At 42.7% G+C, this 21,520-nt stretch overlaps 2 protein-coding genes across 2 annotated transcripts in view; both read right to left on the bottom strand.

The window, feature by feature from the left end:
* The window catches only part of GALNTL6 (polypeptide N-acetylgalactosaminyltransferase like 6), a 1,397,085-nt gene that overhangs the window by 491,095 nt on the left and 884,470 nt on the right, over positions 1 to 21,520 (bottom strand). The gene's annotated exons all lie outside the window — the stretch shown is intronic.
* Positions 14,539 to 15,310, bottom strand: LOC133048657 (protein FAM104A-like). The gene has a single exon (XM_061132440.1). It carries the CDS (start codon positions 15,278 to 15,280, stop codon positions 14,924 to 14,926), a length of 357 nt encoding a protein of 118 aa, XP_060988423.1. The 5' UTR covers positions 15,281 to 15,310; the 3' UTR covers positions 14,539 to 14,923.

Below are 21,520 nucleotides of genomic sequence, written 5' to 3'. Positions count from 1 at the left end.
CCATGGAATTCTCCAGGCAAGAATATTGGAGTGGGTTACCATTTCCTTCTCCAAGGGATCTTCCCGACCCAGGGATTGAACTTGAATATTCTGCATTGACAGGCAGATTCTTTACCACTGAGCCACTTGGGAAGCCCCTGTAAGCTGAAGGTTTTACTAGCATTTTGAAACAGATCCAGATGTCATGGCAGTTTGGGAACCTCTCATAGCAGCAGGGAGGCAGCAGGAATTTGTGGAAAGCTCAGTTTATGGGTTTGGAGTCTGATCTCTTTTCAGATATCTCTGTCTTTGCTGGTCAGGTGAATAGGACAGTTTTCTTAAGTCCTCTGGGCTGGTGTCCTTATCTATACAAGTAGGGCTATCTCACAGAACCAGAAGGGAGACCTGTGATGGTGGGTATTAGCTACATGAAAGTACATACCACTCAAATTCCCTAAGTAACAGATGGGCATTTCACTATGATTGTGAAATACCTGACCTACAAGAGAACAATAAAAATGAGGTGTTACTGATACTACAACATTGGTTGCTAGAAGCTAAACTCATTAAAAGTGGATAAGCATGAATCTAAAAACGAGTAAAGGTGATGCTAAATTTAATGACAACTTCAAAGATATTTCTGGAGTTAATTAATAATAGTATATGCCACACACATAATAAATATTTCATGAATGAAGACTTGAATTGGCAAGGCTAGGAATCCACTAAGGAGCTTTCTTCCCCATGCCCGAGTCTGCACTTGTTATGAGTGACGTGTGAGTACACGCAGTGGTGATGGCCCCCTGCCCCTAATGTCCTATCCTCTCCATAGTACAAGTCTTTACGTGTGAAGTGTATGTGGTTGCACACGTGTACACCTCTTCAGTAATCTACAGTACTGAAAACTAATGTCTACACAAAAATGTGTACCCTCACACTGCTGCATTTTAAGTGGATAACCAGCAAGGACCACTGCAGAGCCCAGGGACCTCTGTGGCAGCCTGGATGGGCGGGGGGTGAGCAGAGGATGGATGTGTATGTATGGCTGTCCCTTCGCTGTCCACATGAATCTATCACAGCATTGTTCTTTGGCTACTCTAGTGTAAAATGGGCTTCCCTGAGAGCTCAGCTGGTAAAGAATCCACTTGCAATGCAGGAGACCCTGGTTTGATTCCTGGTTCGGGAAGATGCCCTTGAGAAGGGATAGGCTACCCACTCCAGTATTCTTGGGCTTCCCTTGTGGCTCAGGTGGTAACAAATCCACCTGCAATGCAGGAGACCTGGGTTCGATCCCTGGGTTGGAAAGATCCCCTGGAGAAGGGAAGGGCTACCCACTCCAGTATTCCGGCCTGGAGAATTCCACGGACTGTGTAGTGGAGAGTGAAACATGACTGAGCGACTTTCAGTATAAAATGAAAAGGTTTTTATTTTATTTATTTATATTTTTTGGGGGGGTTAATCGGCCTTTAATTTTGAAAACAATTTAACTGCCTAATATGTATTATTCCGACTCTTTGCGACCCCATGGACTATAGCCTACCAGGCTCTTCCGTCTATGGGATTCTCCAGGCAAGAACATTGGAGTGGGCTACCACCTCCCTCTCCAGGGGATCCTCCTGACCCAGGGATCGAACCCAGGTCTCCCGCATTGGAGGCAGACACTTTAACCTCTGAGCCACCAGGGAAGCCCCAATGTGTATTATTATTATTGATTCATATATCATAAATTTTGCCCTTTCAACATGAACAAAACAGTGGGTTTTAGTATATTTACACAGTTGTACAACCATTATCTAATTGCAGAACATTTTTGTCACCCTCAAAGGAAACCCTGTACCCATTAATGATCACTCCCTACCCCTCTCTCCCCATAATCCCCGGAACCACTAATCTACTTTCCATCTGTATAGATTTGACTCTTCTGGATGTTTTATATAAACAGACCATACGATATGTGATATTTTATGATTGGTTTATTTCACTAAGCATAATGAGTGAATTATATATATGAATGAAATATATATAAATGAATGAAAATATATAAAGGCTTTAAAAAATTTGTAAACTGAATTTTTAAAAATTTGTAAATACTGAAAGCAGCATTATTCATAATAGCCCCAGAGTGGAAACAACCATAATGTCTGTCAACTGATGGGTGGATACAGATAAACGATGTGTGGCATATCCGCACAGTGGGATGCTATTCAGCAACATAAGAGTATTGGCACACGCCACAACATGGACGGGCCTGAAAACAGTATCCTGAGTGAAAGAAGCCGGTCACAAAAGATCCCACATTGTGCAGTTTCATTTCTATGAAATTCTGGAATGGGCCGATTGACAGAGATGAGAAGGAGGTTAGTGATTACTTAGGGGTGGGGTAGAGAGGGGAGTGGAATGATTGCTAATGTGCATAGGGTTTTTTCCCCCCTTTGGGGGATGATGAAAATGTTCAAAAATTGTAGTAATTGTTGAATAATTCTATGAATACAGTTTTAAAATTTAATTGTATCTTTGAAAGGATAAATTGTATTGCATGTGATTTAAATCTCAATAAAGCTCTTATGTTTAAAAGAAAAAAATATAGTATTTTTTAATGTAAACACAAAGTAGTAGAAACAGAAATAAGAGATGCATAGTTCTGTATATTTTAGATAAAATGCAAAGAGGGTAGATGGCTTCAGCTATTCTTTTCCCTGCTGTTCAATTATAATTTATATCTGTTGAATCTAACCCCGACACTGAAATGGGAGTCTGTGTATCCCTTAAGCTACTTAGTTTCTTTTTGTTGAAAGCTATTTCAGTCTTGATGTTGCTGTTTATTAGTTTTATTTCTCCTTTACAAGTATCATTCTCTCCTAATTTTATTTTTGCATATTATGTTTATTTATTAAAGAATTTTCCTTTTGTCTGCTGTAAATTTCCTAATAACTATCACAGCGTTGTTGATGGTTATATTCCAATATAAATTTTAAAAAAATTGAAAGAGGGAGCAATTATGATATTTTATAAGTAAACTTATTTTTTTTTTCTCCCAGAGCTACTTCTGGTTAGAAATGTGAAATTGTACTGTGAGTCTGAGAGGTGGTATGATGGTGGAAAGCATGGGAAGCCTATGTTTCAGTAAAGGAGAGGCTGTGTCCTCTGCTCTGGTAGCTCAATTTCAGAACCATCCTTGAAATATGAATATTCCTTAAACTAATCATGCTGGCTTACTTTCATAAGGTATAAGGTATTATTGGCTGCAATCCTGAAACTGAGGTTGTTTCAATAGTGCTGAATTGTGCACCGAATAAAACATTTTACATTCTTGAAAATGTGATGTGTATCATCCTGGTCCCCAGGCATTCTTGAGGACCATGGGTTATCCAGGTGTGAGCTTCCATCCTGAGAACAGCATGGAGACATATACATTACCGTGTGTAAAACAGATAGCCAGTGAACTTTCTGCAAAGGTTCCACACATACCTTTATCTGAGGCTGAGTCTCGGAGAGGCCAACACTCAGAAGAGGACCCGACTGAAGCTAAGCATAGTGGGAAGCTTAGCTAATGTTTCCTACAGATTAGCATCGCACTTAATTGTTTATTATAATAATTTACTGGAATAATTCTTTTTTAAAGATTGTTTTTTGATGTGAATTTTTTTTAAAGTCTCTGTTGAATTTGTTACAATGTTGCTTCTATTGTTTATGCTGTGGTTTTTTTGGCCACAAGTCATATGGCATCTTGGCTCCCCAACCAGGGATCAAACTCCCATGTCCTGTTTTGGAAGACAAAGTCTTAATCATCGGACTGCCAGGGAGGTGCCACAATGGCTTCAAGCCCTTAGGTATGAGACATTCAGCAATAGTTTCCCCCATAGTTGATAGAAATGTGAATCTATGTCTTCAAAAACCAAATTGAATGTTTATGAGAGTCACTCGCACTACATTGATGAGTAGGGAATCTAAACTTTTCTTACATTCTAATGACCTTTACAAACCTTTGTGGGGAAAAAAGAATTTTGTCCAGTAGCAACACAATTCGAACATGGTTATTGTTGTTTATTTCACTGTGTCAACAATGAAGCGTAGTAGTTTGATGAATGTGCATTCCTGCAGAAGAGGGAAAAGGCCACATTTGCATGGAAATTCAATTTATAATTGTTTTTATTTTTTATCAATGCTTAGTGAATTGCATCTAAAAGGAGACTTTTTTTCCTTTTAAGGAGAATCAAATTTGACAGATAACCTGTCTGGGTAAACACTTCCAGTGATTTTAATGATAATTACACTCTGCTCTATTGAGTGATATAATGGAGTAAAAAAAAGCATCAGCTTCAACTTCAATAGTTCTAGGATATTAGTAAAGAGAGGTAGAGAGACTTGTGTCACAGAACCTGGTTACTCCTTAACCAGAGTCAAGACGAAACCCCGTTAGAAAGATTAAATTCAAGAAACTGAAGGCTTAATAATCAGGGAAAGAGCAACCAGTGCAACGCACCTTGACTTTAGCAAGGTTTTGATAAAAATTAGACTAATACCTATTAATAAAGTGTGGTAATATCTTTTCTGTAACACCTTATGGAGAAACCTGAGTGAACTTTTCGGCCAATCCAATGAAACAGCTCCTGAGTTTTTCAGACAGAATATTAGGGAAATCTGGAACAGTAGCCTGTGTCATAAACCAGAAACAAGGAAATGAAGATAGTTCGGAAAAGAGCAATTGGCTGGCTGTGTTGCAACTTAAATTATGCAGAGACAGAGGAGTTTAAGGGGTGACAGGGAAGGCTTTGAGAATCACATGGAAGAGACTTTCTCAGACCCTTTTACCTAGAAAAATATGATGATCTTCAAGAGTGAGAGTAAGAATACACAGCAGAGATTCAGTCTTCAAGGTCTGAGGTTAGACTTGAATCTCGGGTAGACGCATTTAATTATTAATACGGTCTATCCCTGGTTAAGTTACAGAGCTACTCTGAGTCTTAGTTCCATATCTATAAAAGGGGATTGATAATCATTCTTTCCTGATTGTATTTTAGAGTTAAGTATAGCAATCCACATAAAGCCCTTAGCATTCTGGCTGTGTAGAATGCCCACCATCGTTGTGGTCATTATTGCCTTTTAGAAACATCACATGGAGGGGGCCGTGGAGACTAGATGCCAGGAAGGCTATACTGTGGACAGAAATTGTGTCTGTGGGTCCATACTGAATGGAGAGCACAGACTGGCAGGGAGATGAGCCTGCAGGAACAGAGGTGATGGGCCTGGTGCCATCTAATGATTGTTGGTGGGCTTCCCTGGGGCTCAGACAATAAAGAATCTGCCTGCTAGTGCAGCAGACGTGGGTTTGATCCCTGGGGGCGGGAAGATCCCCCAGAGGAGGAAATGGCAACCCACTCCAGTCTCCTTGCCTGGGAAATCCCATGGACAGAGGAACCTGGCAGGCTGCAGTCCATGGGGTCACAGAGAGTCAAACACAGCTTAGCGACCAAGTAGCAACAACGTGATGACTGGTCAGCAGGGCGCACGCTGTGATTGCCGCGATTGCTGCGGCCTCCATTCAGTCCAGGGAGATGGAAGTGCAGGCCAATCCAGAGATGCAGCCAGCATTTTGTGGGACAGGGTGAGAATCTATAGGGATTTTGACAGCCAGAGAGAAGAGCCAGTTCATGGGGGCTGAGGGGGCGATGCTGAGGGAGGAGCCATGAGAGAACCAGGGACTGCAAACATGCCTAAGAAACCAATGCAATCTGTGGGTGAATAAAACGCCTGGCATGCTGCTTCCAAGAAACAGATGATGACAACATTTTATTAGAGGCCATAAAAAGCTGTCCCATAATTTTTTTCACGTGATCCTGAATTATTTAAAGAAGGCCTCCATAATATACCAAAGAAATACGATGGACGTTTTGTCTTCAGTCCAACAATAATAGTGGTTCTACCTTTCCCCCAATGACTTTGAATTTCTTTTTAAGTAATATGTTATTGGAGTGGAGTTGATTTTCAGTGTTGTGTTAGTTTCTATTGCACATACATATACATATGTTGTTGTTGTTCAGTCATGTCTGACTCTTTACGACGTGTGGACTGTAGCATGCCAGGCCTCCCTATCCCTCACCATCTCCTGGAGTTTGCCCAAGTTCATGCTCATTGCATCAGTGATCCCATCCAGCCATCTCATCCTCTGAAGCCCTCTTTTTCTCCTGCCCTCCATCTCTCCCAGCATCAGGAACTTTTCCCATGAGTAGTCTGCATCAGATGACCAAAATACTGGAGCTTCAGCTTCAGCACCAGTCCTTCCAGTGAATATTCAGGGTTGATCTCCCTTAAGATTGGCTGGTTTGATCTCCTTGCTGTCCAAGGGACTTTCAGGAGTCTTCTTCAGCACCACAGTTGAAAAGCATAAATTCTTTGGCATTCGCCTTCTTTACCGTCCAGCTCTGACAGCCACACGTGACCACTGGGAAGACTGTAGCCTTGACCATACAGACCTTTGTTGGCAGGATAATGTCTCTGATTTTCAACACACTGTTTCAGTTTGTCATCACTTTTCTGCCAAGAAGCAATCGTCTTCTGATTTCATGGCTGCAGTCACCATCCACAGTGATTCTGGAGCCCAAGAAGAGGAAATCTGTCACTACTTCCACCTTTCCCCCTTCTATTTGCCATGCAGTAATGGGACTGGATACCATGATCTTAGTTTTTTTAATACTTAGCCTTAAGTCGGCTCTTTCATGCTACTCCTTCACCCCCATCAAAAGACTCTTTTTTTTTCACTTTCTGCCATTAGGATGGTATCATCTGCATATATGAGGTTGTTGATATTTCCTGCCTATCTTGATTCCAGCTTGTAACTCATCCAGCCCGGCATTTCTCATGACGTGCTCAGCATATAGGTTAAATAGACAGGGTGATAGCAGACAGCCCTGGTGGACTCCTTTCTGGATCTTGAACCAATCAGTTGTTCCCTACAGGGTTCTAACTGTTACTTCTTGACCTACATGCAGGTTTCTCAGGAGACAGGTAAGATGGTCTGGTGAACCCATTTCTCTAAGAGCTTTCTACAGCTTGTCTTGATGCACACAGTCAAAGGCTTTAGCATAGTCAGTGAAAGAGAGGTAGATGTTTTTCTGAAATTCTGTTGCTTTCTCTACAATCCAGCAAAGGTTGGCAAATGTATACCTATGTACATATACACACATCCCCTCCTTTGGATTTCACTTGGGCTTCCTGGCGGCTCAGTGACAAAGAACTGGTCTACCAAAGCAGGAAACACAGGAGACCCGGGTTTGACCCCCGGGTTGGAAAGATCTCCTGGAGGAGGAAATGGCAACCCACTCTGGCATTCTTGCCTGTAGAATCGCGTGGACAGAGGAGGCTGGCGACCTGCAGTCTGTGGGGTCACAGAGTCGGAAACGACTGAGCACACTCACATGCTGCTTCCCGTTTGGGTCACAACGGAGCACTGAATAATGCTCCCCGTGCCATATGGCAGGTTCTCATTAGCTATCTGTTCTATATGAAATGGGGATTGACATATGCTGAATGTCTTGAATTCAGTGGAAGGCCGTTAAGCCCAAGGGATTGAAATCCTAAGAAAATACTTCTCTTTTTGGCTCCTTCCTCCTGTCCTGCTTAACCCTGTCTCTTCCTTCCATCGGGGGTATTTTTAAGACCTGTGCTGGCAACATCTGGAGGTTTTGGATCACCCACTTCCTTTTGGAAACCACAGCAGTCTCTTATCCTTTTTAATTGTGTGGCATCAGTTGTAATACCTCCTCTTTCATTTCTAATTTTTAAAATGTGTATTCATTTTTAATTGATTTCTCTACAATATTGATTTGATTTCTGTCATGTATCAACATGAATTAACCATAGGTGTGCATATGCCCCTTCCCTCCTGAATTTTCCTCCCATCTCCCACCCATTCCCAACTCTCTAGGTTATTACAGAGCCCCAGTCATTTCTAACTTTATGTGAGTCTTCTTTCTTTTTTCCTTATGCTAGATAAGTATTTGTCCATTTTGTTGATCACTTCAGAAAACAAACTTGTAGTTTTTTTGGCTTCTTCTATCCTTTTTCCTGATCTCTATTTCGTATTTCTGCTCTGATTTTTATTATTTCCATCTTTATGCTAAATTCCAGCTTGATGTGTTCCTTTTCTAGTTCCTTGAGGTGAAACATTAACTTATGTATCTGAGAACTTTTTTCTTTGTTACTGTATTTGTTACTGTAATTTCTACTCTTAGTAGTGCTTTTGCTATGTCTCATAAGTTTTGTTATGTTGTGTTTTTGTTTGCAACAAAGAAATTTTCTAATTTCCCCTTTTGAGAATTTTTTTTTGTCTATTGGTTGTTCAGGTTTAGTTTACACATATTTGTGAATTTTTCAATTTTTCTTCTTTTGTTGATTTAGTTTCATTCTGTTGTGATTAGAAAAGTCAGTTGGTATGATTTCAAGATTCTTAAATTTGTTGAAACTTGTGATTTATCCTGAAGAATGTCCTGTATGTGCTAAAGAATGTATTCTGCCACCTTTGGATGGATGTTCAGGAGATATCTGTCAAGCACATTTTGTCTGTACTTGATGAAAGTGATGAATGAAAGTGAAAGTGAAAGTGCTAGTCACTTAATCATGTCTGACTCTTTGTGACATGGACTGTAGCCCACCAGGTTCCTCTGTCCCTGGGTTTCTCCAGGCAAGAACACTGGAGGGGGTTACCATGACTCCTCCAGGAGAGCTTCCCAACCCAGGGATCGAACCCTCGCCTCCTGCATTGCCAGGCAGATTCTTTACCATCTGGCCACCAGGGAGACCTACATTTTGTCTACAGCGTTGCTCAAAATAAATAAATAAACCGCGTGGGGCAGCAGGATGCTTCTGGAGGTGATGGATATGTTAATTATCTTAGCTATGGTGATAGTTGCACAGGTGATTACATATGCCCACACTCATCAAATTGTATACTTTAAATAAGTGCAGTTTCTTGCATATCCATTATACCTCAGTAAAGCTGTTTCATAGAAAAAGGAGGAATTGACAAGGACAAAAGCACCCCACAACAGCTGATACCAGGGGACCAGAATAATTACAGAGCTGCAGGCGATGACCGTTTGCCACTGTTTATGTGTAGGACTTCCTAGCAGGTGAGGCCAGGGAGCAATATGCACAAAGCATTTTCTTTGATGGGGGAAGGGTGCCAAGGAATAGCAACTTTATCTGGAAATCCAGCAGACCAAAGAGATGGTGGACTAGTATCCCAGAGAATTATTTTTTTTTTTAACTTTTTATTCTGTGTTGTGGTATCACGATTAACAACTCTGTGATACTTTCAGGTCCGCAGGAAAGGGACTCAGCCACACATACACATGTGTCCATTCTTCCCCAGACTCCCCTCCCTGCCAGGCTGCCACGTAACGTTGAGCATACATGTGTCCACTCTCCCCCAGACTCCCCTCCCCGCCAGGCTGCCATGTAACATTGAGCACACATGTATCCTTTTTCCCCTAGACTCCCCTCCCCGCCGGGCTGCCACGTAACATTGAGCACACATGTATCCATTCTCCCCCAGACTCCCCTCCTGCCAGGCTGCCACGTAACATTGAGCACACATGTATCCTTTCTCCTCCAGACTCCCCTCCCACCAGGCTGCCACCTAACATTGAATAGAGGTCCCTGTGCTCTACAGCAGGTCCTTGTTGGTTTTCCATTTTAAATGTAGCAGTGTGTACACGTCCATCCCAACTATCCCTTCCCACCATCCTTCCGCCTGGCAACCGTAAGTTCATTCTCACAGTCTGTGAGTCTATTTCTGTTGTCCCTTGTGGCTCAGACAGTAAAGAATCTGCCTGCAATGTGGGAGACCTGGGTTTGATCCCTGGGTTGGGAAGATCCCCTGGAGAAGGGAAAGGCTACCCACTCCAGTATTCTGGCCTGGAGAAGTCCATGGGTTGTTTGGGGTTGCAAAAGAGTCAGACACGACTGAGCGACTTTCACTTTCAAGTCCAATTAAGTAAGAATTGTGGGGAAAAAATGACCAATAGTATTTTTTTTTTTTTTTTACAATGATGACAAGATTCAAAAGCAAAAGATGTAAGTGTGGCTGGGGGTGTGAAGAGGGCAGAGCAGGTTCTTAGCTGAACCAGAAAATAAGGATGAGGGAGGAAAAATGAGCTGACATTACTTCCTCTTGGCCATACCTCCTTATGTTGTCAGGTTGCTGGGTTTAAGACCATAATTTATTAGGTCATTAGTATTTTCTTCCACATAGTTGACTATGTTATGAATAGAAACTATAAGCAATTTTATTTCAGTTTTATTGTAGTACCTTCCCACCAACCTCTAGTCTGTTATTTTAAGCAGTTCCATTTAGGATGAAAAAAGCTCCCTGAAACATGTCTTTTCATCTACTCGCAGATGACTTTCAAGGATGTTCTCAAACCCACTAAAGAAACTCCTGTCTGATTTAATTCAGAGAATCTTTGTTCTACACAATTGGCTTGTTTTGTTCTTTTGGTTACTGAGAATGATGGGATTGACTTGGTTTACTGTTTTAAGTTTTTGCTGAATTTGTTACAATATTGCTTCTGTTTTAAGTTCTGGTTTTTTTTTTTGGCTGCAAGGCATGGGGGAATCTTAGCTCCCCAACCAGAGATGTATCTAACCCTCTCCCCCTGCATTGGAAGGTGAAGTCTTAACCACTGGACCACAAGGGAAGTCCCTGACTTTCTATTCTTTTCAATGCTGTTAAACTTCAAACTTACCAGAAGCAAAAATAAAGGTTGTCATGAGAGTATACTTGCCTCCACTTGGCCTAAATTTGTTTTCATTCAAATTTTAATTTATGCTAACCTGCTTATTAACTCCTGAGAAATCTGTATGCAGGTCAAGAAGCAACAGTTAGAACTGGACATGGAACAACAGACTGGTTCCAAATTGGGAAAGAAGTACGTCAAGGCTGTATATTGTCACCCTGCTTATTTAACTTACATGCAGAGTATATCATGAGTAAACGCCAGGCTGGATGAAGCACAAGCTGGAATCAAGATTGCTAGGAGAAATATCAATAATGTCAGATATGCAGATGACACTTATAGCAGAAAGCAAAGAAGAACTAAAGAGCCTCTTGATGAAAGTGAAAGAGAAGAGTGAAGATGTTGGCTTAAAGCTCAACATTCAGAAAACTAAGATCATGGCATCTGGTCCCATCACTTCATGGCAAATAGATGGAGAAACGATGGAAACAGTGACAGACTATTTTGGGGGGCTCCAAAATCACTGCAGATAGTGTTTGCAGCCATGAAATTAAAAGACACTTGCTCCTTGGGAGAAAAGCTGTGACCAATCTAGACAACATATTAAAAAGTAGAGACATTAATTTGGCAAAAAAGGTCCATCTAGTCAAAGCTATGGTTTTCCAGTAGTTGTGTATGGATGTGAGAGTTGGACTATAAAGAAAGCTGAGTGCTGAAGAACTGATCTTTTGAACTATGGTGTTGGAGCAGACTCTTGAGAGTCCCTTGGACAGCAAGGAGATCCAATCAGTCCATCCTAAAGGAAATCAGTTCTGAATATTCATTGGAAGGGCTGATGCTGAAGCTGAAGCTCCAATCCTTTGTCCACCTGATACGAAGAACTGACTTACTGGAAAAGACCCTGATGCTGGGAAAGATTGAAGGCAGGAGGAGAAGGGGATGACAGAGGATGAGATGGTTGGATGGCATCACCGACTCAATGAATGTGAGTTTGAGCAAGCTTCTGGGAGTTGGTGATGGACAGGGAAGCCTGGCGTGCTGCAGTCCATGGGGACACGACTGAACGACTGAACTGAAGTGAGCTGGACTTGCTTGTTTTGAACATCTTTCTAATTTGCGTTAATATCCATCTGGAAAATAGTGGGAGTAAAACTGAGTAAAACTTTTTTCCAGCTTTTTATTTTTTAATTTATGTCTTAATTGGAAGATAACTGGTTTCCAGTGTTGTGTAGGTTTCTGCTACACAGCAACGGGAATCTCTCATAATTATATAAGTTCCGTCTCTGCTGAGCTCCCCCTCCCCACCCATCCCTTCCCTCCGCACCTTCACATCGCTGCAGGCGGGGCTCCCTGCGCTGCAGAGCGCCCCTCCCTGTCTCTCACACACGTGGTGTGTGTATATGTCAGTGATACTCTCTCAATGTGTCCCACCTGCTCCTTCCCCCACCGTGTCCCCATGTCTGATTTCTGTGTCTGCGTCTCCATTCCTTCCCTGCGGATAGAATCACCAACACCGTTTTTCTAGATCCCATATATATGTGTTAATGCACAATATTTGTTTTTCTGACATTATTCTCAATGGTGAAAAACTGAAAGCATTTGCTCTAAGATCAGGAACAAGACAAGGGTGCCTACTCTCACCAAGGTTGTTCAGTGTCGTTTTGGAAGTCCTCGGCATGGCAATTGGAGTGAAACTTGGGACTACACTCACTTCGTGTTCAGTTACTGCATTTCTTTCTCCTCAGTGGCCACAAAATGAGATCTTTTCCCCACTGGATAGACTTCATAGATAAATGGGAAAGAGGTGCTTTATTAGCTATCTCTCTCTCCTTTTTTTCCCTCCACACTGTCACTGAACTGTGCATGGGTTAACAACAACTGCTCAGAAATATAATAGCATGTTTCCTTTTGAAAGATGAAATTAATTCTGTAATTTAGTATTAATTACTTGTCTGTATTACCAACAGAAATCAGAACTCTCCATAGAGGAAAAAACTGTGAGATTTTCTTAAAGAATGGAAATATAATGACTCTTTTATTTATTTATTTATTTTTTTTTTTGCACTAATGCTGCTTTTAATGGCGGCGCAATAAGGAAATACACGATGTTACTAGCTTGAGCTAAGAGAGGTTTTAAAAGATGCCCACTGACACTATCAAGTAGCCTCATGGTAGAAATGAATCTCAGGCTGCCAAGGCTGTAGAAAATGTGCAGGACGGACCGAGATTACAGCTTGTGTTTAAGATTAAGAGGGTAGAAGAGTTAACTGCTAACCCAGCACTACGACTATACTTATTTGGGGGGAAAAAACCTGCTGTTTCAGTGATGGTTTCGTCTCTCGTTTCTTTTAGGCGGGTAGGAAGTTTGCTTCCTCGAGCTTCACCTGTTTTTGTTAATAGATCTTTTGTCTCAGTAGGCTGCCATCTGCTAGGATAGCTGCGGGAGTCCTCAGGGGGTCTCTGAAGTGTGTTGTGTACAAATGTGTCTGAGCGCTCACACGGCTCCCTTCCTTCCAGCGTGTAGTCCTCGTTTGCTCTCTGGTTGGATAAAAGTACTTGCAATGTCTCCTTTCCATATTCCCTGCCATCAAACCCAGTCAGGTCCAAAATCCTATCAACACCGGGTTTTAAAACTTGGGAGATGGGAGTAAGGGTGGGAAAAAAAAAAGTTTGTGCACAAGCCTCCCACTCCTGAGCCCGGGCCTGTGCTCTTAGCTTTCCCCACGGCTGTCCACTTGTCCTCCCAGTAACTGCCCTTTCAGCTCTGCACCCGAGAGGAACACGCCATGGAGAGGAGGCACATGGTGCCCTTCCTCCGTCCTCGCTCCCGACGCCAGCTGTCCCGTCACGGCCCCGCAGTCTGCTGCATGTCCTTTTCCATCTGGACTAAGCAGTCCCCTCCAGGAGCTGGCCGTGCGGCTCAGACCCGCCGTGTGCCCGCCACGTGGACCCACGAGCGGAGTGGGGGGCGGGCGGCCGGCGGTCCGGGTGGACGCTAAGGCACTTTCCTCTCCACACAGCGGCAGGCGACGCCCCCGGCGCTCTCCCGAGCAGGCGACCCCAGGCAGGCCGGCTCCCTGTTCAGGCAGCTGGTCGCTGACGAGGAGGACTCGGCCACACCCTCGCTGTTCAAACTCGGGTGGCTCTCCAGCATGACCAAGTGACGAGGACGCTCTCTAAATAAACACTCCTGTCTTGTTTCTCCTAGAAGTGACTCTGCTCCTTTGTTTCTGAGCCACACCAGCCTCTGCGGTGGCCTTGGTGGCACGCAGCCCCCTCATTCCTGTTGGGCGCAGGGATGACTCTGAGCATAAAGCAAGTAAGTCCTTGTCCCAGAGTTCACAGCACGTGTGACTTCAGACCTCAGTTCCTAGAGCTCACACTGCGTCAGCCTTCACTAGCACCTTCTCACACGGCAAGGCGGAACCAGCGGGGTGCTCACACCAGCTGCCGGGGGACAGGTGGTGCCTGAGACCGGAAGTCACGTCCATGTTCCGTGACTGTCCGAGCCGGGCAGTGTTGCCTAAGTCTGAGACAGCAGCTCTGGAGGAATGACAGTTAACAAGCTATCCGGGGTCCATGAATCAGAAAGCCCTTCTCTCTGGAAATACAAATATAGAGCAGAGAGAAGACAGTCAGGGGGCCGGAGCTGACTCACTCACACAGTCTATCCGGGGTCTGACTGTCCCCATCAGAGAAGACAGCACGTTCAACAGGACGTCCACGTTCTAAGAGGTAGCATGGCAGTTCACTTCAGTGCAAGGCTGGTCCAGCTTTCTATGTTCTGGAAAAAAATCTTGGTTTTTTTTTCATGGAAAGTAGATCCTCTTTACTAGTTTATTTAAAAAATTGAAGATCCTGCAGTTTTAAAAGGCCTTTTTACATAAAGTAGAATTTCTAACTAACAGACCTGGAAAGCAGTCTAAACTGGACAAACTATGGGTTCAACACACAGATGATGTGTCCTCCTATGGTTCCCTTGATACCCACCCTTAAAAGAATCCTATAAAAAACTGCTTCAAAGCCCCTTGGAAATCGCAATAGTGCAGCAAAACCACAAGTAAACAACAGCCTGTTAACCTGTTATCTCAAATATAGATTGAAAAGCCAACAGGCATTTTTTTGTGCAATTTTTTTAAAACATCGCTAACTTGAAATATCAAATCCGCATAGCGCTGTCCCTTCACAGAAGGCAAGAGTCTGCGGCGTCACGAGGGAGGCCGGCCCCGGTGCTGCAGGCTGTGGAAGTGGGCCTCCTTCAGGGTCTGGTTGATGTGGAAGTAGGGGCCTGGGCACAGCGCGGACGGCGCGGGCGCGGGCTGCGGCGTGTGGGGGCCGGACCCGGCGGCGAGGTGGTGCAAGCTGCTCTCTGGCCCGCTGGCCCTGTCGGGGCTGCTGATGCTGCTGCTGCTGCTGCTGCCGCCGCCGTCGCTGCTCGAAGACTCTGTGTCCCAAGAATCGTGAAAGACAGGATTTCTACTGCTCCTTTTGGTCTGTGGGGGGAGATGGTGGTCTTCTTCACTGCCATTCCTTCTCCTTTTTCTGGGGCGGAGGCGCTCGCTCATGGCAGCCGATGGAGACGAGCGACGCGGCGCCGCTCCATAATGACTCTTTTAAAACATAGGGTGATAGACAATGTGGACTAACAATAACAAATAAAACTTAATGAGGCAGAGTTAACCACAAGGGAGTCTAAATATCATCAGAGAAAAACAAATTGATTATAATATTAAGAACAAGATTACAATCACGAGACAAACACATTTGTAAATATTGAGGAAGTCCAAAATGAAGTGGATCTGTAGAGACTTGTTCCTCTCTCGTCATTTGAAATATATAGATGCTTTCAACTTTCAAGGCAGCAAGTGGTTAGGGAATGAGGTACATTCAATCATGGAAGCATATTTGAAGGGATGAGCCTCTGTAAATATCTTTGATTTTATTCTGCTATTCTCATTTGTCAATGGCATAGCTAGAACGCTAAGTCATAAATTTAGAATTATATTTTCCTCAAAGCATGAACAGTGGTCTAACTGTTGTACTAGTGATTGTTGACAACACACAGCCATGCCTTTAGATGAAAACTAATGCTTACTTTCTTTTTTTAATTTAATTTCTTATTTTTGCTTCTGTATTGCTCCTTGCCCTAACTCTGCCCCAACCTTTTTGCTTTTCCTGTAACATATTAGACAACTTCCACCCTTGGGTCACTCCCCTCTTCCTGGAAGGCTCTTCACCCCACCCCATCTCCTTGGCTTTTCCTCTTTCTTCTTTCAAGTCTTTGCTCAGGTGACACCTTCCTGGTGAGACCTTTCCTGATGTATCTTTTTTTTTTTTTAATTTATTTTTAATTGGAGGATAATTGCTTTACAATATTGTATTGATTTCTGCCGCACATCAACATGAATCAGCCATAGGTATACATATGTCCCCCCTTCCCCTTGAATCTCCCTCCCACCCATCCCACCCCGCTAGGTTATCACAGAGCCCAGGTCTCTGTTCCCTGAGTCATAGAAAGAACTCCCACTGGCTGTCTGTTTTACATGTGGTAATGCACATGTTTCAACGCTACTCTCTCTGTTCATCCCTCCTCTCCTTCCCCGACTGTGTCCACAGGTCTGTTCTCTATGTCTGCATCTTCACTCCCTTCAGTTCAGTCGCTCAGTTGTGTCCGACTCTTTGCGACCCCATGACATCTTCATTGCTGCCCTGAAAGTAGGTTCATCAGTAACATCTTTCTAGATTCTAAATACATAGTCTCAAAGCTTCCTGGTGCATAAGATGCATTGAACACTATCATATTTAAGCATAGAAACTAAGAATGATCGTAAAAAAAATGATGATAAATAGTAGTAAAAGGAAATTTTAAAGATTTAATAAATAGCCAAAATATCTTACAGGCTATGTTAACTGTAATATTCTTCAAAACTGAAGAATCATAAATTATAGTTAAATTAAAAACCTAAAGGTTTTCCAAAGAAGTATTTACCTTCTAACACTTTAACATGAATGATAATTAAGCCTTAAAAACTTCTGTGGTCGACCAAGTCATCCCATATATTTCTTGGTGACTTTTTGTTAGCCTGAAGAGTTTGATGTTCATCTTTTAGGCAGTAGCAGTGGTACATTATATTTTCATTTCAGAAGGATCATGCTAGAGTCATTTCTCTGTTACTGTCAACATTTGGTAAGTCAAGACATTTGTGAATTCACTCATCATGTTTGGTAGCCAGCCCCTCCTCTTCATCCACCACCAGCTGAGTTTAGATGCTAGTCATCACTCTGGGTGATGGCGAGACATCCAGTCCTGCAGCATGAGAGTCTGCCTCCAGCTAAACCTTACCAGGATGACCTTTCTAAAATGAAAACACAGGACTTCCTTGGTGACTCAGTGGTAAAGAACCTGCTTGCCAATGCAGGAGACACAGGTGTGATTCCTGGTCCTTGAAGATCCCACATGCCACAGAGCAACTAATCCTGTGAGTTCTAGAGTCCCCCAGACACAACTCCTGAAGTCCACACAGCCTAGAGCCCATGCTCCACGATGAGAGAAGCCCCCAAAATGAGAACCCCGAGTACCGCAGCTAGAGAAAGCTTACACGCAGCAGTGAAGACCCAGCATAGCCAAAAATAAATCATTCGAAAAAATAAAATGAAAACAAAATCTGGAACAGCCATTACCTAGAGGTAGAGCAGAGATAATGGGTCAGCCCACTCACTTCCTGTAACCCACCCTAACACCCTTCTCTGCATACTATAGAGGTTGAAGAGCTAAAACTCTGCATTAGTCAGACTGTTCCAGCTATAGAGTAACATACTTAGCGTAGATTTCTCCAATTAGATTTGCATAGTCAAGACTTTGATTTGTGACTGAATTTTGATGCGAAGAACAAAAACTATGTCTTTTTGTAAGATAAAGACATGGATGATCTATTCAGATTAGCATGATGATGGAGCAGGGACACATGGTGGTGAATTCCTGAATTGGCAGAGTATTTCTTGAGGAAGCAGAATTCTTGATCAAGGCAGACAGAATACTTTTCCAGAGTTGGTAGTTGTGGTGAAAAATTCTTGACTCCAGCTTTCTGATCATGACAGAGGCTTGAATTCTCTTAAGTTGAGAAATTATTCCTGGAATGTAGCATGTTTCTTCATAATCTAAATAAACCCTTTTGAGTTTAAACTAGCTAGAATGGATTATTCTGTCTTCAACAGAAACCCCAGACTTTAGTGGACATAATCACAGTCTGAGGGTGGACAATGCATCTGGAAAAAGAAGTCTGAGATCAAGTATGTAACCTGGTTATGTTTCAGGGCAGCAAGTTTCATTATCTTTAGAAGTTGGGACACTGGTATTCCATGTCTCACAGGACTAAATATTTACTAAGTTTTTTTAACCTGACATTAGCTGTAATGAAATATGTGTTGAAAGTAAGTCTTGGCCATAAAGAATGGCTTTCAATGTAGAAAGGATATAGGGCATAAGGCAGAGACATAAGAGATACAAGGATGGCCAATTGTAACTACATTGAAGAATGTAATGAAAAAAGGTGACAGAATCCGAATGTCATACAAACTCATCTTGAGAAACATGGTTTTCATGCCTACCCAGAAAGAGCAGCGTATTATTTGTTCTAGCATAAGGGTAGTGTAGTTGAAAATTAAAAGTGGAATCTCAGTGTATGTTTATTGAAATGCAGTGCCAGTTGAATGCACAGTTGTAATGTGTTTCTTATGTGAAAGTTAGAGTGTAGATTAGGAGAGCATATGGCCCTTGGTTTTGAAGTGGCGATGATTACACAGATGATAGCCCACTGAAGGCTGTCTCTAAAACTCCAAGTGACCATCTCCAAGAGACAGAACTTTGAGCAGTGTATCCGATCGTGTACTTTATGTGTTTGAAGACACATATGTGAACTGATCTGCACATGGCAGCTAAATATTTCATGGTCTTGCAGGCAACAAAAGGAGATTTGGGGAAATGTTATTTTGAGGACTTTTTAGAATAGGCCAAGAGTGCAAGGTTGTTAGGAGACTAAGTGCTCAGCAAAAGATTCTCTTTTACAAAAGATTTTAATAATCAGGAGCATCAAATGATGCCTTCTATGGATGCCAACTTCTTTCTGAAGTCACCTCTGTGCTTGCTCAATGGCACACCAACAAGTTGACCGCCGTGGTGGGAATGGAAATATAGAAAGACATAAGGGTGGGAAATGCCCTCTGCCCTGTGTTAGGGTATTTCTGGCTGCTGCTCTTCTGCCCATTCCTCTGTTGAGTACCCAAGCTGCACACACAGAAGCCTAGGCCAAACCCAAGTAGAATTCCATTCCTTGGTGGGAGGAAAAGCTCCCAGCTTAATGGGCTCAACTCGGTGGAGTCTGAAAAGGGGCAGTGACTTGTCCTCACTGGTACAGGCATGTGTTTGAGGTGGGCTGGCCTTCCAGCCTGCTACACTTCTTCAGGGCCTCTCCTTCAGCTTCCTACTCATGCCTGTGACAGCCACATACTATAGGAACCTTGCCCAAACCAGAAAGACATAGTTGTGTATACATGTCAATCCCAATCCCCCAACTAACGAGACCCTGCTGTGTAGCACAGGGAAGGGGAAGGAACAGATGCATGATGCCTCTTCTCTAAGGACGAGGATGCACGGGACAGGGAGTTAAGGGGTTAGAGTAGCCCTAGCACTTCTCACTGTGACTGAGAATCATTGTAGATGGGCAGTTAATTCCATGCATTTGAATGGAATCTGCTACAAGATTGTCTGAGAATCACAGACTGACCACCTAATAGCTGTGTGACTATGCAAGTTACTTAACATCTGTGTGTCTTAGTATCTAAGGGGATCATAATAGTACTGTGGGTTAAATAAGCCAGCATGTGTCAGTCACTTTGGAGATTACCCAACTCTACCTGGACATTGCTGTTGTTCTGTTGCTAGGTTACGTCTGACTCTTTGCAACCCCATGGAATGCTGCAAACCAGGCTCCTCTGTCCTCCACTATCTCTCAGAGTTTGCTCAACCTCATGTCCATTGAGTTGATGATGCTATCTAATCATCTCATCCTCTATCGCCCACTTTTCCTCCTGCCCTCGATCTTTCCCAGCATCAGGATCTTTTCCAGTGAGGCAGGGGGAGGGGCAGGAAGGGAAATGTACAAGGGAGCTCCTCTGGGTCATGCATGAGAGTTTACCTGGAAAACTCAGAGATCAGGGGATCAAGCTAAAGGGTACGTTAGCACAATTAACATCAGCAAGTGCCTTAGTTGAGGTTGGGAGGGCAGAATATTTTGGCTTTGTGTTAGTTTTCCTATTTAATTCTTATTAAAATTCAGAGAGGATAATTATTATCCTATTCCCTTTACAGATAAGGAAACTGAGGTTCATAACATGTGATTTTTCTTAGAGTCACCAAGCTGTGAAATGGTCCAGTGGAAATCAGAATCACAGTTTGCTTGACCTCAATGCTAGAGAATGTTACCAATTCAGATAATTCAACACTTATACTTTGTATTAATATTCATGTTAGTAATGGAGCATTTGGGGCTATTCTACAGAGTTTGCTAATTTAAATAATCCTCTAACACAGTGGCTCCCAAAGTTTGCCTCAGACTGAATCTTCTGGGTAGCTATAAAAAATAGTAATGCCTGGGTGTCACCCCAAGAGATTTTTTTTTTTTGATGTGGTGTGCAGCCTGAATGGGCTGCTCAGGTGGCTCAGTGGTAAAGAGCACGCCTGCCAACGCAGGAGAGCTGGGTTTGATCCCTGGGTTGGGCAGATCCTCTAGAGAAGGGAATGGCAACCCACTCCAGTATTCTCACCTGGAGAATCCTGTAGATGGAGGAGCCTGGCCGGCTACAGTCCATGAAGTTTTAGAGTTGGACACGACTTGGTGACTAAGCACACAGACACGCAGCCTGAATACTGGAACTTTAAAAGTTTTTCCAGGTGATTCTAAAATGTGGCAAGTTTTGAGATCCAGTGAAATAGCGTGTTGATGGGGGGAATGGAATAGCTTTTCTTTTCAAAAAACTTTTCTGACTGAGCATTATGGCCAGCCTGCCTAGAGAGATGGTCTATACTGGCTAGAAGAATGATGGGGGCGGGGAGTCTAATTGGAATGACTACTCAATAATATAATTAGTAAATGACTGGAAGAAATAGTACTCAACACATGGTAGGCATTGCATAAGCCATGTTGGTTGAGCAAATTGGTCTTCAACTTGCCTCCCTTAATAGATAACAATGAATCCAGTTCAAGAACAGAGGGTAGGAGTTAGGACCCCAGATTTAGGACCCAGATTGCCTAGGTTCAGACCTGTCTCCTTCCATTTCCTAGCTCTGTGAACTTCGCATGTGTTTTCACCTCATCTGTAAAATAAAGGTAATACTAGTATTACCACCTGATGAAGCAATCAAACATATTTACTTCAAGAAGTTGTGAAAATAAAAAGAGGTAAAGACTTGGAGATTGGGGAGGCAGCATACAGGAGCTTATTTCATTTCAATTATTTACATGTGAAAATCATGGCAACTTTCCCTCTATAAGGACTTAAAATCTGTAAAAAAATTTAAATTTCCTATTTTATTTTTATTAGTCATTTTATCATCACTTGATTCTATCATGTGTATAATCCCATCCTTTAAAAAATTTTGCTAAGTACATATGCATTTAGTAAACTTTTTGTCTACATCACCCACCCTGAAATCTGAAATACTTCACGGCAAATTTTATTATCCTGAAACATCAACAGATAAACTTCTGAACAAGATAGTTTTCCTACCTCATGGTTTAAATTATAAC

This window comes from Dama dama, chromosome 29, assembly GCF_033118175.1.
Source record: "Dama dama isolate Ldn47 chromosome 29, ASM3311817v1, whole genome shotgun sequence".
In the NCBI taxonomy this organism is placed as follows: domain Eukaryota; kingdom Metazoa; phylum Chordata; class Mammalia; order Artiodactyla; family Cervidae; genus Dama; species Dama dama.
This window is presented reverse-complemented; position numbering and strand designations above follow the sequence as displayed.